Below are 24,164 nucleotides of genomic sequence, written 5' to 3'. Positions count from 1 at the left end.
TCAAATGTGGAACCTACTGCTGCAGCTATTACTAAAGACACAAGGGCATGGGGGTGTCTGGAGAGGCCAGATGACTGGCTAGCAGAGGGGACCACATCAATGCTAAAATGTGAGTCTGGGGAGAAGGCTGAATGGGACTGCGCGCCTCAGCATAGAGGCAGGCACGGCTTAGTGGGGCGTGGGAGCAAGTGCAGCAAGTCCCACTTGCTCACAGTGGGACTCCCAGAGGGGACGCCAAGAGATTGAGAAACAGTGTGAGGTTCCGATGGTACTTTGATAGCACAGAATTTGAATTCCACTGACTAATCATACAATCTGTGTAACTCATTTCATCTTTCTGTGTATTAGTTTCCAAATCTCTGAAACGGCACTTCATAGGGCTGTCATGGGGATTGCAATATGCGAATCCAAGTAAAGCACTAACCCTAGCGTCTGCATGTGCTAAGCACTCGGTAGATAATCGTTACTTGTTAGGGATTAAATTGTGTCCCCCCCTTACCAATTCATTTATGGAAACCCTAACCCCCAGTGTGACTGTATTTGGAGATTCGGCCCTAAAGAGGCAATTAAGGTTAAATGAGGTGATGAGGTGGAGCCCTAATCCAACAGGACTGATATCCTTATAAGCAGAGGGAGAGGCTCCAGGGATGTGTGTGCACAGAGAAAAGGCCAAGTGAGGACACAGTGAGAAGACAGCCACCTGCAAGCCAAGGGGCAAGGCCTCAGGAGAAACCAAGCCTGCTGGTACCTTGATCCTGGACTCTTAACCTCCAGAATTGTGAGAAATAAGCTTCTGTTGTGTAAGCCACTCAGTCTTTGGTATTTTGTTATGGCATCCCTAGCATGCAGATATATTACTGTGAACAGCAAAACCAGTATGGGAGGACACAGCTGGGCTGACATGACATTGTGGTCCCATTCTGAAAGATCAGTGACCCTAGGTGCTAAAAAGCTGCATATTGTACAACAAAGAGTAACATCAAAACAACATTCAGAAAAGTTGTATGTGCCCCTGGGACAAGGTGAGAGTGCTTAACTTGCTCTAACAACTTTTAACAAGCTTTAATGCAAAACACCGCAACCTTAACTGTGGCTTTCTAATTAATGACTTGCTACCTTACGTGGTTCCAAGATCTTGCAAAACAAGCACATGGATCCCTTGACTGAGGTTTGGGAAGGGTGTGCAAACAGGGCCCCTGTCTCCCACCTTCTGACACTACCAACTGCAGCTCCCTGATGATGTCATCAAGGTCTCAGGCAGAGCCAGGCAGGGCATCCAAAAGAAGAGCTCACTCCCCCTCAGCCAAGCGACCCTCCCTGAGCCCTCAAGGTTCTGTGAGTTCTTGGCCCCAGTCTACTGCCTGACTCACTGCTTGGCAACTTCTCCTGCTTTCAGTGCCCTCAAGCACACCAATCTCTCCCCCACCTTGATACTGTTGGAAGGCAAGTCCCTCTGGGTGAACGCTCCCCACTGCGCCTGCTCCCACCCCTAACACATCCCGCCATACATGTATGAACATGTGTTATATGAACATACTCTCTCCTCCCTAAGCACTGCCCCCCTTCACTCCTTCTCATCTTTTAGGCCTCAACCTAAATGTTAATTATCATCTCCTTAGAAAGGTCTTTGGTGACCCTTTGCCCCACTAGTTTCCTCTCCCAATCCCATTACTTTTTCAACCATACCGATTTATTTTCTTCATAGCGCTGCCTCCAAATTTAACTACCTTTATCAGTCCATCTACCTATCTATCCCTCGGTCCATCTCTTCATCCTCTCTCCTGTCTCTTTCTCGCTCTTTATTTTTGGTTGGGGGCAGGGTGGGCAATGATACTTAATACCAGATGAAAAGTTGAAAGAACAAAGCAACTTATTTGCTAGTGACTAGAAATCATTATTTTCTTCTAATATTTTTATTGTCACTAAAGTCTAGTTGTATCACAGGAAAGCTAAAAACTATTACCTTGTTATAAAATAATAAAAACAAAACAAGGGATTATTAAATCATGGGTTCTTAAATCTATAAGCACATTCTCTTGATCATGGTAGGTACTCCACAAATTTTTGTTGAAAAAAATGAACCTATGGTCTAAGAAATATCGATATTCCGAATTTAAAAAAATCAATCACCCTCACTATTCATAATTAATCTTCTATTAGGAAGAAACAAAACAAATCAGGCCTTAGACTTCCTTAAAGTCTCAAATTTTATACATACATTTTAGCTAACTTCTTTCCCCCAAGGGAAATTATAGATGAGAAAAACTTATCTATGTATCTCTGTCTCTCTCTTTCCCCTCCCTGTCTTCTTTACTGTCCAGTTTCTCCACTCAGGGTTTGGGTGCTGTCTGTTTTATTTACCATCCTCTCAGCACAGCACCAGAAACACGGTAGGTATTCGATCAACAGTCGTTAAATGAACGCAAGCTATGAGCACCTAGGAAGAAGAGCAGTTGACTTCCATTTAATCTCATCCTGTGCTTCAGAGGACGTGGTGGGAGGAGGATGGTGCAATGCCACCCACCCTCTTCCCACATGTGAGAGCAGCCAAAATAACCAGGTAACTAACACTAAATGTAAAATGGCAGAGATGTCCTGCTGCAGTCTTCCAACACCTGTCAGGTTGTCAGCTTTCATAATTTTGGTCTTAAGAACACATCACCAAAATGATCGCTGGAACCCGTTAAAACTTAAAATAAGTTTTAAAATAATGATCTTCCCACCTCTCTGTAGTTGTTCACAAGATGCTTCTCAAAGTGAATGTAGGTACCAGAGGATCTTACCGACAATCCTCTAAGATGGCTGGAGAATAGCTCATGATGGTCAGAATATGCATTATTGCTTCCTGAAGAACTTAACTTTTTTGACTGTATTTTATAATTAAAACAAACTTAGGTGATAAGGTAGAAACAGCTTTGAATTGGGGGTGTAATGATGTAGATTCCAAGATAAGCCCGGGGATTGATAGGCCATGTGGCTCTGAGTTCATAACAACCTCTCTTTCTAGGGTGCAGAGTGCCAAGGCAGTCTGGACCAGGCCATTTCTAAGGCCTTAGAATAACTATATTACTGAGAACTCTTGTGTAATTCTTATAGGACCAAACCGCTGCCATTTGGCTCTCAAACTAACATTTTTCCACAGTTTCAAAAAGTGTCAGCTGAGCTCTCCTTAAATGCCGCACCATGCCGTCAGGTTATAATTGTCTCTAATTGGTGCTCATGTGAATTGCAACTTTCCTAACCACTAAAGACCTGAAAAAAAATTTCATTCCTCTCTAATAAGAAACATGTTAAAAGGCAGTTTTTTGAAAGGACCACAAGCAATAATCATTAAAATTCACTGTATTAACATTCCTCATAAGTAAAGACTCAAGCCTAAAGAATACACAAAAAAACACCACGGTATTTTACATTTTCTTAATTGCATCAATTTCAATAAGAATTGGAATGTGATGGAAGTTGGTCTTAAATGGCTTCTTTTTTCATCATGGAGACAAATTAGGAAAACATTACCACTTTCCTTTCATCCGTCCATCCACACATCCCATCCCACCCCATCCCTAAACATTCCCAATCATCTGCTGCCCTTCTCTTTGGTTAGTATTAGTTTATAGGTAGTAGCTATTTTTGTTGATGCCTTACTAGTTCCCTCCACCCACCCTCCCTCCCTCCCTGTCTCTCTTTCTTCCATTTGACCACATTCCCTGAGGGCAGATAATTTGGTTCTTATCTTTCTTTACATAGGGTGGGCGTTGGGGACGGGGAGAAGCTATCTTGCTCATACCTGGCACAATATACATTTTCTGTATGTTTTAAAAATTATATATAAAACATGGAGGACATTCAGTGGATGATACTATGTGTACCTTCAACTTAAAAAAAAAAAAAGGCTGGGCATGGTGGCGCATGCCAGCACTTTGGGAGGCCAAGGCAGGCAGATCACATGAGGCCAGGAGTTCGAGACCTGCCTGGCCAACATGGTGAAACTGAGTCTCTACTAAAAATACAAAAATTAGCTGGGCGTGGTGGCATGTGCCTGTAATCCCAGCTATTTGAGAGGCTGAGGCATGAGAATCACTTGAATCTGGGAGGCAGAGGTTGTACTGAGCTGAGATAGTGCCATTGCACTCCAGCCTGGTTGACACAGCCAGACTCAAAAAAAAAAAAAAAAAAAAAAGTAAGCACCCACTACCTCACTACCTTCTGCTACAGCTTCTTGGGAGATACAAAAATAAATAAGGACCTCTCACTTTGATTCTCAAGGAACTCTTCTCCTAAGAGGAGATAAAGACCTGTTAGCATCACCTGAGGAGCTTATAGGGCAATTCCAGTGCTTGGACTGCACGCTACCATCTCTGTGCACGCTCCCTCACCCCAACCCCACGAGCTACAGATTCTGATTTGTTCTGGGGCCAGAGCACTGGTAACATTGCAAAGCTCCCCAAATGATTGTACTAGGTAGCCGGGGTTGAGAACAACCAAAATTTCTGAGAGAAACATCTCCTCTAGTTATTTACAATTATTAGCAAAGTATATCTTTGGTCTTTCTTGAATTGTAGTCCTTGGATACATGCACAATCTCCATTAATTCACTGAAACATGCTAGACAACAAAGGTTATTCTCTTTTGTTTAGAAATCACCTGAAGACATTGCAACTATGACTATATTTAGTTCTTGATGTGAGTTGTATCTTTCATAAAAGTTCACTCTCCTTTATTTATTCTTAACATCATCTTTAAATTCTACCTTTCCATTGAATTGGAAGATTATATAGACAGCTGTTAACTGTGGGTTGGAAAACATTTGGGATTTCATATTCCCTGGACTTTCTCAGATATCCACTGAAGACCCTGAAAATATTTAATCATGAAATCTACATTAGAAATTCCCATAGGAAGCTTAAAGTTTGACCAGTAAATCATTAATAACCAACACTTACAAAAATCAATTTGAAACCTTTTCATGAATATTTTACAAACAAAACTCTAATTTGCTAAATTTTCTAATTTCACTTCAATAGGAATGAGTATAAGAACAAAAAATACGAGTTAATGAAACTATTAAAGTATTGGTAGCATTTAGCAGAATACTAATATTAATAATAGTATTATTATGTTATTGTTATTGGCTGAATTGTATATCCTCAGAATTCACACGTGGCAGCCCTAAACCCCAGTACTACAGAAAGTGACTGTATTTGGAGACAGAGCCTTTAAAGATGTGATGGAGTTAAACGGAGGCCATTAGGATACCCACAGGCAGAAGGGCAATATTAGACTTTTATCTCACACCATGTACAAAAATCCATTCGAAATAGATTTAAGACTTAAACATAAGACCTGAAACTGTAAACCCTACTAGAAGAAAATGGAGGGGAAGAGCTCCATCACGTTGGTCTGGGCAATAATTTTTTTAGATATGACCCTGAAAGCATGGTTGACAAAAGCAAAAATAGACAAACAACATTACATAAAACGAAAAAGCTTCTGCACCGCAAAGGAAACAATCAACAAAGGGAAGAGACAACCGATGGAATGGGAAAAATTTCATGTCTGCAAACCATACATCTGATAATGCATTAATATAAAAAACATATATGAAACTCAACTCAACTCAAAGGCAAGAAAACAACCCAATTTTTAAAATGGACAAAGGACCTGAACAGACATCTCTCAAAGGATGACATAGGAATGGCCAACAGGTATGTGAAAAACGCTCACTAAACATCAGGGAAATGCTAATTGAAACCACAGTGGGGTATCACCTCACACTTGTTAGAATGGCTATTATTGAAAAGATGAAAGATAAGCGTTGGAGAGGATGTGGAGAAAGGGGAACCCTTGCACACTGCTGGTGGGAATGTAAGTTGGTACAGCCATTCTGGAAAACAGCATGGAGGTTCCTCTAAAAGAACTGAAGTCAGCAGGTTGAAGAGAGATCTGCACTCCCATGTTCACTGAGGCATTATTCACAATAGCAAGTAATGAACCTAAGTGTCCATCAACAGGTGGATGAATAAATAAAACGTGGTAACATATACACGATGAATACTATGCAGCCTTAAAACAGAAAGAAATCCTCCATGTTGTTGGAAATGACAACATGGAGGAACCTGGAGGCCAGTACATTAAATAAAATGAGCCAGGCACAGAAAGACAAATACTGTGGGATCTCACTTATATATGAAATCTTAAAAAGCTGAACTCACAGAAGCAGAGAACAGAAGGGTGGCTACGGGGCTGGAAGTTGGGGAGACCCTGGGTCAAAGGGTACAAAATTTCAGTTAGATAGAGATCTATCTATGATACAGTGACTGTACAACACAGTGATTGTACAGCACAGTGACTATAGTTGCTAACAATGTATTGTATTCTTGAAAATCATTAGGAGTAGATTTTTAGGGCTCTTATCACAAAAACTAAGGATGTGAGGTAACTTATGTTAATTAGGTTGTTTAGCCATTCCACAATGGATATACATTTCAAAACATTGTGGACTATGTGAAAAATAGATACAATTTTCATCAACTAAAATAATTAATTTTTACAAATAAGGCCATTAGAGTGATTCTTAATCCAATCTGATTAGTATCCTTATAAGAGATGGAAATTTGGATGCAAAAAGGGACACTAAGGACACATGCACAGAGGAAAGAGCATGGGAGGACACAGGGGAAAGGCCATCTGCAAGCCAAGGAGAGCAGCCTCAGGAGAAGCCAAACCCGTCAGCACCTTGATCTTGAACTTCCTGCCTCTGGAGATGTGAGAAAATACATTTATGTGTTTAAACTACCCAGACTGTAATATTTAGTTATGACGGTCCTAGCAAACTAATATAATGATTAATCAAATTAATACAAATATCACTATTATATCCTACCAATACAACACGAAAGGCAAAACAATGTAACAATAAAGTACATACACTGTGAAATGAAACTGACTGGGTTCCATCCAATCTCAGCCTTACCCTTTATTAGCTATGGGACCTATGTCAGCCTCCCAGCCATGTGCACACACATGTACATACACACACACACACACACAGAGGTCACTTACAATGCTGCTGGTATATATGCTATAACTCACTTAAATTCCTTGCCCCCAACTTCCCCTAACCTAACAGAGTGGTCTTAAAACCCAGATTTTTACTTAGGATTGTCTTGGCTATACGGGCTCTTTGTGGTTCCATATGAAATTTAAAGTAATTTTTCTAATTATGTGAAGAAAGTCAATGGTGGCTTGATTGGAGCAGCATTAAATCTATAAATTACTGTGGGTAGTACAGCCATTTTCATTATATTGATTCTTCCTATCCATGAGCATGGAATGTTTTTCCGTTTGTTTGTGTCCTTTATTTCCTTGAGCATTGGTTTGTAGTTCTCCTTGAAGAGGTCCTTCACATCCCTTGTAAGTTGTATTCCTAGATATTTTATTCTCTTTGTAGCAACTGTGAATGGGAGCTCACTCATGATTTGGCTATTATTGGTGTATAGGAATGCTTGTGATTTTTGCACACTGAATTTTGTATCCTGAGACTTGGCTGAAGTTGCTTAACAGCTTAAGAAGCTTTTGAGCTGAGACGATGGGGTTTTCTGGATGTAGGATCATGTCATCTGAAAACAGAGATGATTTGACTTCATCTCTATTTGAATGCCCTTTATTTCTTTCTCTTGCCTGACTGCCCTAGGCAGAATTTACAGTACTATGCTGAATAGGAGTGGTGAGAGAGGGTATCCTTGTCTTGTGCTGGTTTTCAAAGGGAAGGCTTCCAGCTTTTGCCCTTTAAATATGATATTGACTGTGGGTTTGTCATATATGGCTCTTATTATTTGGAGGTATGTTTCTTCAATACTCAGTTGATTGAGAGTTGTTAACATGAAGGGATGTTGAACTTTATTGAAAGCCTTTTCTGCATCTATTGAGATAATCATGTGGTTTTTGTCGTTGGCTCTGTTTATGTGATGAATTATGTTTATTGATTCCTGTATGTTGAAACAGCCTTGCATCCGGGATTAAGTCAACTTGATCATGATGAATGAGCTTTTGATGTGCTGCTGGATACATACATTTCAGAACTTGTTATTGGTCTATTCAGGGATTCGACTTCTTCCTGATTTAGTCTTGGGAGGGTGTATGTGTCCAGGTATTTATCCATTTCTTCTAGATTCTCTAGTTTATTTGTGTGGAAGTGTTTCTAGTATTCTCTGATAGTAGTTTGTATATCTGTGGGATCAGTGGTGGTATCCCCTTTATCATTTTTTATTGTGTCTATTTGATTCTTCTCTCTTTTCTTCTTTATTAGTCTGGCTAATGGTCCATTTTGTTAATCTTTTCAAAAAACCAGCTTCTAAATTCATTAATTTTTTGAAGGGTTTTCATGTGTCTATCTCCTTCAGTTCTGCTCTGATCTGTTATTTCTTGTCTTCTGACTTCAAACTATACGACAAGGCTACAGTAACCAAAACAGCATGGTACTGATACCAAAACAGATATATAGACAAATGGAACAGAACAGAGGACTCAGAAATAACGTCACACATCGACAACCATCTGAGCTTTGACAAACCTGACAAAAACAAGCAATGGGGAAAGGATTCCTTATTCAATAAATGATGTTGAGAAAACTGGCCAGTCATATGCAGAAAACTGAAACTGGTCCCCTTCCTTACATCTTACACACAAATTAACTCAAGATGGATTAAAGACTTAAACGTAAGACCTAAAACCATAACAACCCTAGAAGAAAATCTAGGCAATACTCTTCAGGACATAGGCATGGGCAAAGACTTCATGACTAAAACACCAAAAGCAATGGCAACAAAAGACACAATTGACAAATGGGATCTAATTAAACTAAAGACCTTCTGCACAGCAAAAGAGACTATCATCAGAGTGAACAGGCAACCTACAGAATGGGAAAACATTTTTGCAATCTATCCATCTGACAAAGGGCTATCCAGAGTCTATGAGGCACTTAAACAAATTTACAAGAAAAAACAACCCCATCGAAAAGTGGGTGAAGGACATGAATAGACACTTCTCAAAAGAAGACATTTATGCAGCCAACAAACATATGAATAAAAACTTATCATCACCGGTCATTAGAGAAATGCAAATCAAAACCACAATGAGATACTGTCTCATGCCAGTTAGAATGGTGATCATCAAAATGTCAGGAAAAAACAGATGCTGGAGAGGATGTGGAGAAATAGGAACATTTTTACACTGTTGGTGGGAGTGTAAGTTAGTTCAACCATTGTGGAAGATAGTGTGGCGATTCCCCTAGGATCTAGAACCAGAAATACCATTTGACTCAGCAATCCCATTACTGGGTATATACCCAAAGGATTATAAATCATTCTACTGTAAAGACACATGCAAACGTATGTTTACCGGGGCACTACTCACAATAGCAAAGACTTGGAACCAACCCAAATGCCCATCAATGATAGACTGGATAAAGAAAATGTGGCACACACACACCATGGAATACTATGTAGCCATAAAAAAGGATGAGTTCACATCTGTTGCAGGGACATGGATGAAGCTGGAAACCATCATTTTCAGCAAATTAACATGGGAACAGAAAACCAAACACCACATGTTCTCACTCACAAGTGGGAGTTGAACAATGAGAACACATGAACATAGGGAGGGGAACATCAAACACTGGGGCCTGTCAGGGGGTGGGAGGTTAAGGGAGGGATAGCATTAGGAGAAATACCTAATGTAGGTGACAGGTTGATGGGTACAGCAAACCACCATGGCACATGTATACCTATGTAACAAACCTGCACATTCTGCACATGTATCCCAGAAGTTTAGTAACAATAATTTTTAAAAACCAGATTTGATCTTGTTTCCACTGTCCTCAGGATTAAACACAAAACCTTTAAACATATCATATTGAGCCCTTCACAACTTGATTCCTACTTATCTTTGCACTCTGATAAATTGCAATCCTGCCCCACAAATCTCCCCATGAATAATGCATTGCAGCCACAACCAACTTAATTCCTCCAATAGACTATAAGACTGTATCTCCCTATTTCTGGGCTTTTATCTGTTTTCTTTGCTCCCCTCACTCCTCTATGAAAATCCTTTACTAGGGTCTCATTACATTCAAGGGGAAACCAAAATCCAAGATAGGCCATGGCCAGGACCTCACTAACTCAAATTTGCCATCAATACCGAGATTGTCCAAAACTTAGACTTTAGACATTGATTTACACAACAAAGGATGTTCACTACCTAATTATTCTGTCAATCTTTAAGCCAAATAAGGTGACAGACTATATTATAATATCACTACAGCCACTCAGAAGGAAAATCCATGAATTCTGAGTTTAGAGTGAATGATATCCCATTTGTATACCTCTCTTTTCTGTTTGTTGTGGGTATAATTTTCATTGTTTTTTTTGGTTTGTTTTGTTTTGTTTTTTTAGTGTTAAGTAGCTGTCTACTCGTGTAACTTCAAACAGCAGAGAGAGACATGCTTTTCAGAAAACACAAGTCTTGGCATTTTTAAGGAGAGTGCTCCTGCGGTCTCATTATTCTGCCAGTTAATTGACAGGAAAGAATGTCCTAATTGCTTATTAACTCTGACAGTGTCCCCCTAGCCTGGTGGCAAGGTCTAAGAGATACAGAGTGCACAGCAATTGTACAACTGCTGCTCCTCCAGGGGCACAGAGCCTCAGGTTCAGGCAGCTACAAAACAGCAGATGTTTTTATTTTGGTTTTAAAAACGCCTATCTACAATAGAGTAGAATTTGGTGCTAGGTTATTTTCTCCTCAGAGTAATAAGATGAACCACGCTGCTGATTAAATATTATTTTCTTGGGCCAAAACGTCCTTCACAGTCATTGCATATGGAAGTCATCCTTGGTTAGATTGAATCTGCCAAAATGACAGCTGATTTAAGAGGCACTCAGTGCTCTTTCACTTCCACCCACCCCTGTTGCAACCACCGGCAAGACTATACTGAGCAAAGGCATAAGAGAAACAAGCCATCAACACAGGCCAACGGCCTGTCAACAATGGCCACTTGGATCCCTTCCTCAGAGCACACATGGAAATCCAGAAGTCCACTGCACAGGTGCACCTATAGACCAAGAAGCACTGTTTATGTGCTTTTGTAATATATAAAACTTTAACATAACAATGAGCAACTAATGAAGGCTGCCAATGGGGGAGGAAATGGGGCATAACCTGACAAATGTCACAATCTCAAAGTTAAACTCAAAATAGGCCTTACTGGGCCTGCGTTACGTAAGTCAGGGACTTATTTCCCTCCTTTCCAAAAAGCATGCTCTAGACAATAGTAAATTACTTGAGGTTTAAAATTTATTTTTGTCATAGCACAGTGTGCCAAAAGAAGGCCCTTACTAACCTAACCCCCAGAGACCCAGCTCATTTAAAGACATAATGAAGAGAGTAGGTGCTGTATATCGATGTCACTTTTAGAGTACACTTATTAAACACTATCTCCTGTAAAGTCCACATGCTAGCTACATTTTATTTTACCAACACGCTAGTCAGAAGCAAGTGGTTCCCTTTTAGACTCACTGAGCTGAAAATTAAAAACTACTGGGCTTTGGGTTGTTCTGGTTTGATCTGTAAAGAATCCCGAATGCAATGATTCAAGAGTCAACTCATATCATGATTTATTTCACCTGTCTCCTATGACTGCACACTTAGGCCATCTGCAATTTTTCCAAAGCAAATAATTACAGTGTAATCAGTTTAATATTTATAGTAATCTTTATAACTTTGCACAATTTGGGCCAGGTATCTATCATAAGCAGATCTTTGGTCCTCTGATTGAGATTTGTGAAGATACACAAATACATGACTCTGACATCTGGCTCTCCATAACTAAGTAAAACAGGATTATAGTTCTGAATCATTGGAGAACTGCCATGTGATGACACTAGACCACTTTGAGAGCTATTTGTGACTGTATAATAAATGGAAACCAACATATGACTCTTGGTTTTTCTCACCAGCAACACAACACAATATAATGGATGGGACAATGTGTATAACTGTGAGTAAGATTGTTTAAGAGAGGCAGAGCAGACAACAGTGGAAATTTTCATGTGAATAATTACCACTAATAAGTAACTGGAGTAATGGGCAATAGTTCAACATAAAATTGTGATGTCTTAAGGCACCCTTAATGCAAGCACATTTATTCTTTTCTATTACGAATCATTTCTTTTCTAAAAGGAAAACTATTGAAGACAAATTAAGTTCTATTTAAATTAATGCAAATATCCTTAATTCAATATTTATATTAAAAACAAATCTTTTCAAACTTGTATATGCTACAATTTTGGTAGAAACCAATGGCAGCCCAGCAGATTACTTCTGATTGTCTGTAGTAAGCATTTTTTGGGGGTACATGTCCTATGAGTACCCGAGAGGCAGGCTTCTTGTGTAAGGAGGGTGTTCCTTCCCATGCAAATGAATTAACAATGTTTAATTTTTTTTTTCAGGAATTTTTGCTTAAAAAAATCCAAACCAACCAACCAACCAAACAAAAAAAACTTAGCAAAACATATATGAACAGGTAAAGACAAAAGTAAGATAATTGTCATTGTTATCTCTATAAATAATGCAGTCTTTTTAATTTAGCTTATCAATGGTGGCCAAACATACTTCTGAGTTTTAAGCTTTCTGAATTCAAGATGATCACAATGGCCGGGCGCGGTGGCTTCCGCCTGTAATCCCAGCACTTTGGGAGGCTGAGGCGGGTGGATCACAAGGTCAGGAGATCGAGACTGTCTTGGCTAACATGGTGAAACCCTGTCTCTACTAAAAATACAAAATATTAGCCAAGCGTGGTGGCGGGCGCCTGTAGTCCCAGTTACTCGGGAGGCTGAGGCAAGAGAATGGCATGAACCACAGGAAGCGGAGCTTGCAGTGAGCCGAGATCGTGTCACTGCACTCCAGCCTGGGCGACAGTGTGAGACAACGTCTCAAAAAAAAAAAAAAAAAAAAAAAAAAAAAAAAAAAAAGATGATCACAACAGCAATCTAACTCCAAGAATACAAACATCCTCTAGCTAAGTGACATGGGACAATTACATGGTGGGCTACAGACTTACAAGAAAACCATGTTAATCTCTGCTTTAACTGACAGTTCAGTAGCAGTCTAGATATACTTTTTCTGAAGAGGCTATAATATTGTATAATGTAAAAAGTGTCCCAACTAGGAATAGAGACATCTGGCCCTCTAATCTGATATCTACCACTTAGAATGTGACCCTGAAAAAGTCATTAAATTTCTCTGTGCCTCTGCCTCACAATCTAAAACAATGAAAATAATTTAAAATGTTTTATAGGGTTCTGTGTGGGTTATATGAATCTTCTCAGCATAGTCATTACCACCTAATACTCATTAACCTGGAAGGAATTTCACCAGAACTTCCAATACCATGTTGAATAGGAGTGGTGAGAGAGGGCTTCCTTGTCTTGTGCCAGTTTTCAAAGGGAATGCTTCCAGCTTTTGCTCATTCAGTATGATATTGGCTGTGGGTTTGTCATATACAGCTCCTATTATTTGGAGGTATGTCTCTTCAATACTTAGTTTATTGAGAGTTTTTAACATGAAGCGATGTTGAATTTTATTGAAAGCCTTTTCTGCGTCTATTGAGATAATCATGTGATTTTTGTCTTTAGTTCTGTTTATGTGATGAATTACGTTTATTGATTTGTGAATGTTGAACCAGCCTGGCACCCCCAGATGAAGCCTACTTGATCCCGATGCATAAGCTTTTTGATGTGCTGCTGGATTCGGTTTGCCAGTATTTTGTTCAGGATTTTTGCATTGATGTTCATCAAAGATACTGGCCTAAAGTTTTCCTTTTTTTGTTGTTATCTCTGCCAGATTTTGGTATCGGGATGATGCTGGACTCACAGAATGAGTTAGCAAGGAGTCCTTTTTTTTTCTGTCTTTCTTTTTTTGGTAATAGTTTCAACAGGAATGGTACCAGCTCTTCTTTGTACCTCTGATAGAAATCAGCTGTGAATCCGTCTGGTCCTGGGCTTTTTATGGTTTGTAGGCTATTTATTACTGCTTCAATTTCAGAACTTGTTATTGGTCTCTTCAGGGATTCAATTTCTTCCTGCTTCAGTCTTGGAAGGGAGTATGTCCACGAATTTATCAATTTATCCTAGATTTTCTAATTTATGTGCATAGAGGTGTTTATAATACTCTCTCATTGTCATTTGTACTTCTGTGGGGTCAGTGGCAATATTCCCCTTATCATTTCTGATTCTGCACAGCAAAAGAAACTATCAACAAAGTAAACCAACTACAGAATCGGAGAAAAGTTTTACAAACTATGTATCTGATAAAGGTCTAATATCCAGCATCTATAAGGAACTTAAACAACTTTACTAGAAAAACCCCATTAAAAAGTGGGCAAAGGACATGAAAAGACACTTTTCGAAAGAAGAAATACATGTGGCAAAAAATCTATGAAAAAAAGCTCAACAGAACTGATCATTAGAGAAATGCAAATCAAAACCACGAGATACCATCTCACATCGGTCAGAATGGCTTACTAAAAAGTAAAAAAAAAAATAACAGATGCTGGTGAGATTGTGGAGAAAAAGGAATGCTTTTACACTGTTGGTGGGAATGTAAATTAGTTCAGCCATTGTGGAAGACATTGTGGCGATTCCTCAAAGACCTAGAAACAGAAATACCATTTGACCCAGCAATCCCATTACTGGGTATACACCCATAGGAATATAAATTATCCTATTATAAAAACACATGCATGTGTATGTTCAGGGCAGCACTATTCACAATAGCAAAGACATGGTATCAACCCAAATGCCCTTCAATGATAGACTGGATAAAGAAAATGTGGTACATATATACCATGGGATACTATGCAGCCACAAAAAAACCAAAATCATGTCTTTTGCAAGGACATGAGTGAAGCTGGAGGCCATTATCCTTAGCAAACTAATGCAGGAACAGAAAACTTAATACTACATGTTCTCACTTATAAGTGAGAGATAAATGATGAGAACACATGGACACATGGAGACGAATAACACACAATGGGGCCTATTGGAGGGTGGAGGGCAAGAGGAGGAAGAGGATCAGGAAAAATAACTATCGAATTACTACGCTTAATACCTGGATGGTGAAATAATCTGTACAACAAACCTCCATGACACACGTTTACCTATTTAACAAACCTGCATTTCCTGCACATGTACCCCTGAACTTAAAATAAAAGTTAAAAAAAGAAAGGAATTAGAAAGGCTCAAATTAAAAGAGAACAAAATTTTATTCACTGAAAATATCAACTATTGAGTTTATAAAACAAAGTCTGGTGTCTGCAGCTCAGAAAAGCGGGTACTGTTTTATTTTTTGGTACAGATACATAGTATAAAAACTTGTTCACACTGCCAATTTTTGTTGAATGAGAACATAAGATTGATTGCAATTTTAAAGCTACTGTCTGATGTATCTTTTCTAAATTAATACATTTTTATGAAAATGACAAGAGTTTGTGAATCAGGCCTAAAAAGTAAGTTTTCTTCAATTATATGTGATCTCATTAAGTACAGAACATACACATCAAAAACTTCTGAGGCTAAAAATTATATAAATAACTTGAGTATCTAAATCACTGTATTATAATCAACTTCATTTTCTGTAAATTCTTTCATAATAGGGAATCATGGTTGCTGAAGTAGAGAATGTCACATATTGATAAGTAAAGCAATTATCTCACTTGAAGTCAAAAGTTACTATATCTCTTTCTGAAATCTAATATATTGCTTAGCTTAACTGAAATAGATCGTTTAAATCGCTTGTCGTTTGGCAGAAAGAAGAATATTTTTACCTTGATAGTGATCAACAAGATTTATTCATTCTATAGCCTACAGTGCTTAGCTGCCTATAATGCTGACACATATGAAGGGCTCAAATAAGGTTCTGTTGAGAAGCAGAATGAATGATGATACTGAGCAACATCATGAGTGTGCAAAGAAATATTTCTGAAATCATTAAGATTTGGTAGCCCCAAACGTAGTCTCCATCAGTTGTGGGGGATATGGGTAGAATTAATTCACTACAGTTTTGTTTATGCTTTTATTGTTAAATCTTCTCATCAGCATCCAAATAATAACTTTCAATAAATGATTATTATGGAGGGCAGGTAGCAAAGATTACATATAAATTAATTCACAGATAACTATTAATGTCAGTTTCCCAAACATTTAAATTCCATGTATCTCTCTCTTTTTTAAAGCAATGGCTGAGCTTTAGTTAATATTTTAAATTATGGAACCTAATTTCATAGATTTGAAAAAGTACAGGTAGATATGAGCACAATCTAAGTACAATCTTATAGCACCGTAAATGCAGATATAAGCACAATCTGTTGTAAAATTTTGCATCTAGACACATTCTCAAATATCAAACTTTTATTCACTGAAATGAAAACCTTCAATACACAGAGCAGCAAGTAAGAATCAGTAATCTAAAGCAAGTGGGTTTTTTTGCATTGAAATTGCTTTTAGACAATCTGGCAGATGGTACTTTTTTATTACATAGGAAGTTTTCCTGGGGGAGAACACACCAAATTACTTTAAAAAAAAAAAAAAAGAAGTGGTCACACAGAATTAGTCATACATCTCTGTCCTGGCTGTAATGCTTCTGCTATGCCAAGCAAGGCAGCAGTGAAAATTTGCATACGTTAAAAATTGCCAATTGCATTATGCCTGCACTGGGCCAATAAAGGCTCACATAATCACGCAACTGAATAAGGTACTACCAACTAATACATGTGTTTATCAAGTTAGATCTGCTTTGTATAGCTGTTTGAATGTATCTTTCAGAGATCTTTCATCTGTAAGCCCTGAGACTTATATGTCAAAAACTCACCAGTATTCCTGACATCTCCCCAAATTCCCATCTCTTTTTAGTTATGTTCTCCTCAGAATAATGGAACTGGAAGAGACTTTGAAGCATACCCAATTTAATTCCTTCACTATAAAAAACATAAAAATAAAACTGAGATCTGATCAGATTCAGTGACTCACAGCACAAATAAAGTTAGTTAATGGTTATGCTAGGAATGAAACTCAGGTCACTGAAATTCCCATCATTTTTTCTTTGTAACACACCATAAAAGATAAAAAGAACATGAACATAATTTATCCAATTTTTCACAAACATTTCCATACAATAAGACAAACGTTAATTTTACATACCTTGATGTTGCATCAGAAAAAAGAAAAATGTACAACTTAATTAAATAAATTATCTCCTTTTTTTTAAACTTTAAGTGTATCTCAATTGGTTCCTATGAATAGATGATGCTTATAAACAGGATTCAAAGGGATCACTAAATGTTCTCTTAACAAAGCACTACATATTAATTTGAAATCTAAATATTTTTTTCTAATATGGCTTTCCCGATTTTTACATCGAGAGACTAAGAAACAAAGCAGCCATCAGTTTCATTCTCTAGCCAAGACTTTTGTAGTATATGCCATCATAGTTTCAAATATGCTATGCAGCAACCCCAACTGGGTAGTGCAGGGTTGGGGGTGACAATTCTGCTTGATTTTTTCACAAGACAGCCAAAGTGTGATTATTGCCATTTGCCTTTCAGAAGAATCTAAGAAAAGAAGCACAAGTTACTCCACATGTCAGTAAGGATTTCCGGCTTCAACCAGTACCCATGCTGCACGCTGGCAGACAGAAATTGAAAAGGACAGAGCTTTGTACCCAGCACCAGGTTAACCTGGTGGCAGGCTATTTAAAAAAAAAAAGAAAGAAAAAGGCACAAATTATACATGGAGGGATGCGGGGGCGGGGGAGAAAAAAATGCAATGAGCTAATGTTCCTAGTTGGCATCTGCCTTTTGACTCAAAGAAAAAGATGGCTCCTTTCCAAAATTTTTCTATTATTGTGGTATCAGCAGCCTCTTGGACTCACTTATAAAAGCTGAGACTGCCAACAGAACAAGATAAGATTTCTGTTAGTAGTAGTAAACGTTCAAGCCCCTAGAAATAATAGAAATTTCGATATTTTTTCTACAAAGGCAGCTTAGGCATGATTATTCCTGGCATGATCTTTAGGACTTGTAATTATGGCCAGATACTATTATGACATACGATAATAGCAAATTCTGAGGTTAAAAGTTGCTACCTTGATTTTTAAATTTACCCTTACAATTTATTTAACTAAGAGAAAAGTTTGAGAGGACAGTCATGCATCACTTAACCACAGGGATACGTTCTGAAAAATGTATCATTAGGCCATTTTGCCATTGTGTGGTCATTATCAAGTGTAGTTACACAAACCTACCTACAGGGCACAGCCGACTACACATGTAGGCTACACAGTATAGCCTATTAATCCTAGGCTACGAACCTCTATAGCATGATTCTGTGGTGAATACCATAAGCGAGTGTAACGCAATGGTATTTGTGTATCTGAACATAGCAAAGGTACAGTGAAAATATAATTTTATAATGTTATGGGACCACTGTCACATATGTGGTCTGTTGCTGAGCAAAACATTATGTAATGCATGACTATAAAGAGTACTGGATGTTTCGCTGGGGTACTGGCATTCTTTCTACCAAATGAGCTTGTTAGTGGGTCTTTTCAAAACTCAGTATTATTGCTAACTATTACATTAACTCCTTAGTCTAAAACCTTGGAATCCAAGAGAGAGTTATTTACCCAGACTTTTAAAAAGAAACTATAGTTCTATCTATTTCATGATGGAAAAATCCTCTTTATGTAAGAAAACAAAATCTGGTAAATAGTATGCAAGGAATGATGATTCAAACCCCAATGAAGAATAACGAATGCTCCTAGCTTCCTCTTGGGATGTAGAAAGCTGGAAAGAGCATCACTCTCATCCTTACAAAAACATAAATGCTACATAATCCACAAATTAACTTTTTTTTTTTTAAATTGGGCAGCCTTCCAAGCCAGAGTAGATTCAGAGAGAGTACCTAATAACTTTTCTTGAACCCATCAAAGACCTGAGGTTGTAGACCAACCAACTAAACAAATGTAAATCTAAAATGATACATGAGCACTTGCTCACCTAGGACAGACTCTGCTGGTCACCAGTGAAAAAATTTCGGCCAAATTGTGAGATTGGTAAAGGCTGACTGTAAGCAAGCAAGGGAACCCAGAATCCCCAGGGGGCTATGATATAAAGAAATTCACACCCACTTTCTATTCAGGCTCTTCTCAGAACTTCATCTGGTCTCACAAGAAAGACTGGTGAGAGTCCAGAGAAAGGATCCTTTGTCATTATGGTACAGTGGGAAAAGAACAGCACCCACTCCAGGAATAGAGACCCTATGGAATAATGCCTTAAATAAGAGCAAAAACCACTGATAGGGTTTGGATGTGTCCCCACCCAAATCTCATCTTGAATTGTAATCCCCATAATCCCCACGTGGAGGTAATTAGATCACAGGGGCGGTTTCCTCCATGCTGTTCTTGTGACAGTGAGTTCTCACGAGATCTGATGGTTTTATAAGCCTCTGGCATTTCCCCTGCTTGCACTTACTCCGTCCTGCCACCCTGCAAAGAAGGTGCCTGCTTCTCCTTTGCCTTCCACCATGATTGTAAGCTTCTTGAGGCCTCCCCAGCAATGTGGAACTGTGAGTCAATAAAACCTCTTTCCTTTATAAATTACTCTGTCTCAGGTATTTCTTCATAGCAGTGTGAGAACGGACTAGTAGAACCACCATTTCCCTTGGGGAGCTAGTGAAAGCATATGGCAACTTTAAGAAGGGAAAAGCAAGAAAAACAAAACATACCCTCTAAATCTGGGGGAGGGGCAAGAACACTGAGGAGGCCATACTGCCAAACCCAGGGGCACAGTAACTGCCTCAGACTAAGGCTTAATCAGGACATACCCATAACTTGCCTCTCATCACCAGACTACAAAGCGTGGAGCAACAAGTAATTGCAGTATACCACCGGGAGAGGGACAAGGGAGTGGAAGGAGAACGTATCCGAGTCACAGCACAAAAGGAGGACCTGAAACTGAAGTTCAAGCAGGCACTGAGAAAAACCCTCTGATAAATGAGGCCCATCCTAAAAATAAAGGAATTTGAAGTCTTTGATGTGTCCAGAGTAACTATTGCAACAACAGGTATTCAAGGTATTCAATATTACTCATAATTATCCCATGTAATTCAAAATACTCACAGTATTCAATAAAACAAGTAGACAATCAGTAGGGATATACAAGACCCAGAAAAAACTATCAGCTAAGTTCATCTAAATAACACTTAAATAGAACATTCTATCCAACAGCAGCAGAATACACGTTCTTTTCAGGTGCACATGGCATTTTAACCAGGATGAAGTGTAATACAGCACAACCAGGTGAGAGTTATCCTGGGAATGCAAACCTGCTTCAACTTTGAAAATCAAAGTAATATAGTATGCTAATAAAAAAGAAAAAGTATATAATCATCTCAACAGATAGAGAAAATATTTTTAAAATAGTAAACCTCATCCTACAAAAAAAATCAAATACTTCGGTATAAATCTAAGAAAACATATGGAGGAGCTGATTTTAGTGCACTCATCACCTGAGTAGTGTACATTGTATCCAATATGTAGGCTTTTTAATCTCTCACCATTTCCCCTTCTGAGTCTCAAAAGTCTGTTATACAACTCTGTGTGTCTTTGCATACTCATAGTTTAGCTCCCACTTATAAGTGAGAACATATGGTATTTGGTTTTCTATTCCTGAGTTATTAATACTTAGAATATTGGCCTCCAGCAGCCCCATCCAAGTTGCTGCAAAAGACATTATTTCATTCTTTTTATGGCTGAGTAGCATTCTGTGGTGTATATATACCACATTTTCTTTACTCATTGGTTGATGGACACTTGTTTCCGTATCTTTGCAACTGTTAACTACGCTGCAATAAACAAACACATGCAGGTGTGCATAATGACTTCTTTTGATATAATAACTTCTTTTCCTTTGAGGAGATAATCAGTAGTGGGATTGCTGAATCAAACGGAAGATCTACATTTAGTTCTTTGAAAAATCTCCATACTGTTTTCCATAGAGGTAACTACTTTACATTCCTACCATCAGTGTATAAGCATTCCCTTTTCCCCACATCCACGCCAACACCTATTGTTTTTTGACTTTTTAGTAATGGTCACTCCAGTTGGGGTAAGGTAGAATCTCATATTGTGGTTTGAATTTGTATTTCCCTGAAGATTACTGGTGTTAAGCATTTTTTTCATACGTTTCTTGGTCACTTGTATATATTCTTTTGAGAAATGTCTTATTCATGTCACTTGCCCAGTTTTTGACGGGCTTTTTTTTTTTCTTGTTGATTTGTTTGAATTCATTGTAGATTCTGAATATTAGTCCTTTGTCAGATACATAATTTGCAAATATTTCCTCCCATTCTGTGGGTTGTATGTTTACTCTGATAATTATTTCTTTTGCCATGCAGAAACTTCTTAATTTAACTGGCTCCCATTTATTTTTGTTTTTGTTGCATTTGCTTTGGGGGTCTTACTCATAAATTCTTTGCCTAGGCCAATGTCCAGAAGAGTTTTTCCTAGGTTTTCTTCTAGAATTTTTATGGTTTCAGTCTTAGATTTAAGTCTCTAATTCACCTTAATTTTTTATATGGTGAGAGACAGGGATACAGTTTCATTCTTCTGCATGTGGCTAAGTTTTCCCAGCTCCATTTATTGAACAGGGTGTCCATTCCCCAATTAATGTTTTAAGTTTTGTTGAAGATCAGCTGGTTTTAAGTATTTGGCTTTATTTCTGGGTTCTCTATTCTGTTCCACTGGTCTTTGTATCTACTTTTATATCAGTACCATGCTGTTTTGGTTACTACAGCCTTGGAGTGTAATTTGAAGTCAAGTAATGTGATGCCTCCGGATTTGTTTTTTTTGCTTAGGATTGCTTTGGCTATTCAGGCTCATTTTTGGTTCCATATGAATTTTAGGGTTATTTTTTTCCATTTCTGTCAAAAACAGTGTTAGTATCTTGATAGGAATTGCATTGAATATGTAGATTGCTTTAGGTATTATGGTCATTTTTGTGATATTGATTCTTCCAATACTTGAACATGGGACATATATTTGTTTGTTTGTATCATCTATGATTTCTTTGAGCAGTATTTTATAGTTTTCCTTGTAGAGATCTTTCACCTCCTTTGTTAAGTTTATTCCCAGTTTTTGTTTTGTTTTGTTTGTTTGTTTGCAGCTATCATAAAAGGGGTTGAGTTCTTGATTTGATTCTCAGCTTAGTGGCTGTTGGTGTACAGCAGTGCTACTGATTTGTATATATTAGTTTTGTAACCTGAGACTTTACTGAATTCATTTATAAAATCTAGGAAGTCTTTTGGAGTCGTCTTTTGGGTTTTCTAAGTATACAATCACATCATCAGCAGAGACATTTTGACTCTCTTCCAATTTGAATGTCCTTTCTTTCTCTTGCCTGACTGCTCTAGCTAGGACTTCCAGTAATGTGTTGAATAGAGTGGTGAAAGTGGGCATCCTTGTCTTGTTCCAGTTCTTAGAGGGAATTCTCTTCACCTTTTCTCCCATTCAGTATGATGTTGGCTGTAAGTCTGTCATAGACAGCTTTTATTTTGTGGAGGTATGTTCCTTTAATTCCTAGTTTGTTGACATTTTTTATCATAAAGGGATGCTGGACTTTAGCAAATGCTTTTTATGCATCTATTGAGATGATCATATGGTTGTTTTTAATTCTGTTTGTGTGATGAATCACATTTATTAACTTGTGTATGTTGAACCATCCTGCAACCCAGGGATGACACTCATTTATTCATGGTAAATTATTGTTTGGATGTGCTGTTGGGTTCAGTTTGCTAGTATTTTGTTGCAAGTTTTTGCATCTACATTCATCAGAGATATTTGTCTGCATTTTTCTTCTTTTGTTATGTCATTTCCTGGCTTTGGTAGCATGGTGATACTGGCTTCATAGAATGAGTTAGGGAGGATTCCCTCTTTCTCAGTCTTTTGGAATAGTTTCAGTAGGACTGCTACCAATTCTTTGAGAGTCTGGTAGAATTTGGCTGTGAATCTGTCTGGCAATGGGCTTTTTTTGTTGGCAATTTTTAAAATTATGAATTCAATCTCACTGGTTATTACTGGTCTGTTCTGGATTTCTATTTCTTGCTGATTAAAGCTAAGAGGGTTGTATAATTCCAGGGATTTATCCATTTCCTCCAGATTTTCTAGTTTGTATGCATAGAGGTGTTCACAGTAATCACAAATGGTCTTTTGTATTTCTGTGATGATGGTTGTAATGTCTCCATTTTAATTTCTAATTCAGCTTATTTGGATCTTCTCTTCTTTTCATCGTTGAGATAGCCAATGGTCTCTGATTTTGTTTATCTCTTCAAAGAGCCAACTTTTTGTTTCATTGATCTTTTTGTTGTTGTTGCAATTTCTTTTAATTCTGCTCTGATCTTTGTTATTTCTTTTCTTCTTCTAGCTTTAGGTTTAGTTGGTTCTCATTTCTCTACTTCCCTGAGGTGTGACATTAGGTTGTCAATTTGTGATCTTTCAGACTTTCTGATGTAGGCATTTAGCCCTATAAAGTTTCCTCTTAGCACTGCTTTTGCTATATCCCAGAGGTTTTGATATCTTGTGTCACTATTATAATTCATCTTGAAGAATTATTTAATTTCCATCTTGGTATCATTGTTAACCTAAAAATCATATAGGAGCAGATTTGCTTAATTTCCATGTATTTATGTGGTTGTGAGGATTCCTTTTAGATTTGATTTCTAGTTTTACTCTCCAATGGTCTGAGAAGATATCTGATTTCAATTTTTTTTCCATTTTCAGAAATAGATAGACGTAAACATATTCAATTGTTGTTTGAAAAAAGTACAAAGGCAATTCATTGGAGAACTGATAGTCGTTTTGACAAATGGTGCTGAAATATTTCGAAGTTCACAAGCAAGAAATGAACTTTGGTTCATACCTCACATCTTATATAAAACTAACTCAAAATGGGCTATATATCTAAATGTACATTTTAAGACCGTGGAACTCCTAAAAATGTAGCAGAAAATGTCCATCAGCGACAGACTGGATTAAGAAAATGTGGCACTATGCAGCCGTAAAAA

The 24,164-nt window shown here is 37.9% G+C and overlaps 1 protein-coding gene across 17 annotated transcripts in view; it reads right to left on the bottom strand.

Moving 5' to 3' along the window:
- Positions 1-24,164, bottom strand: part of LOC105473986 (rhomboid domain containing 1) — a 182,587-nt gene that overhangs the window by 66,152 nt on the left and 92,271 nt on the right. For 4 of the 17 annotated variants that reach the window (XR_011610096.1, XR_011610097.1, XR_011610098.1 and 1 more), the window contains exon 7: positions 16,918-17,023. The exons of the other annotated variants lie outside the window; for them this stretch is intronic. Coding sequence is in view for 1 of the 4 variants with exons in the window: in XM_024790357.2 (XP_024646125.2) it covers positions 16,959-17,023 (65 nt within the window). In the remaining 3 variants the exon portion in view is untranslated. The remainder of the gene's footprint in view (positions 1-16,917; positions 17,024-24,164) is intronic. 17 annotated transcript variants of the gene reach the window in all.

Source organism: Macaca nemestrina, chromosome 11 (genome assembly GCF_043159975.1).
Source record: "Macaca nemestrina isolate mMacNem1 chromosome 11, mMacNem.hap1, whole genome shotgun sequence".
NCBI classification, from domain to species: domain Eukaryota; kingdom Metazoa; phylum Chordata; class Mammalia; order Primates; family Cercopithecidae; genus Macaca; species Macaca nemestrina.
Note: the sequence above shows the minus strand (reverse complement) of the source record. Positions and strands in the feature narration are given on the sequence as shown.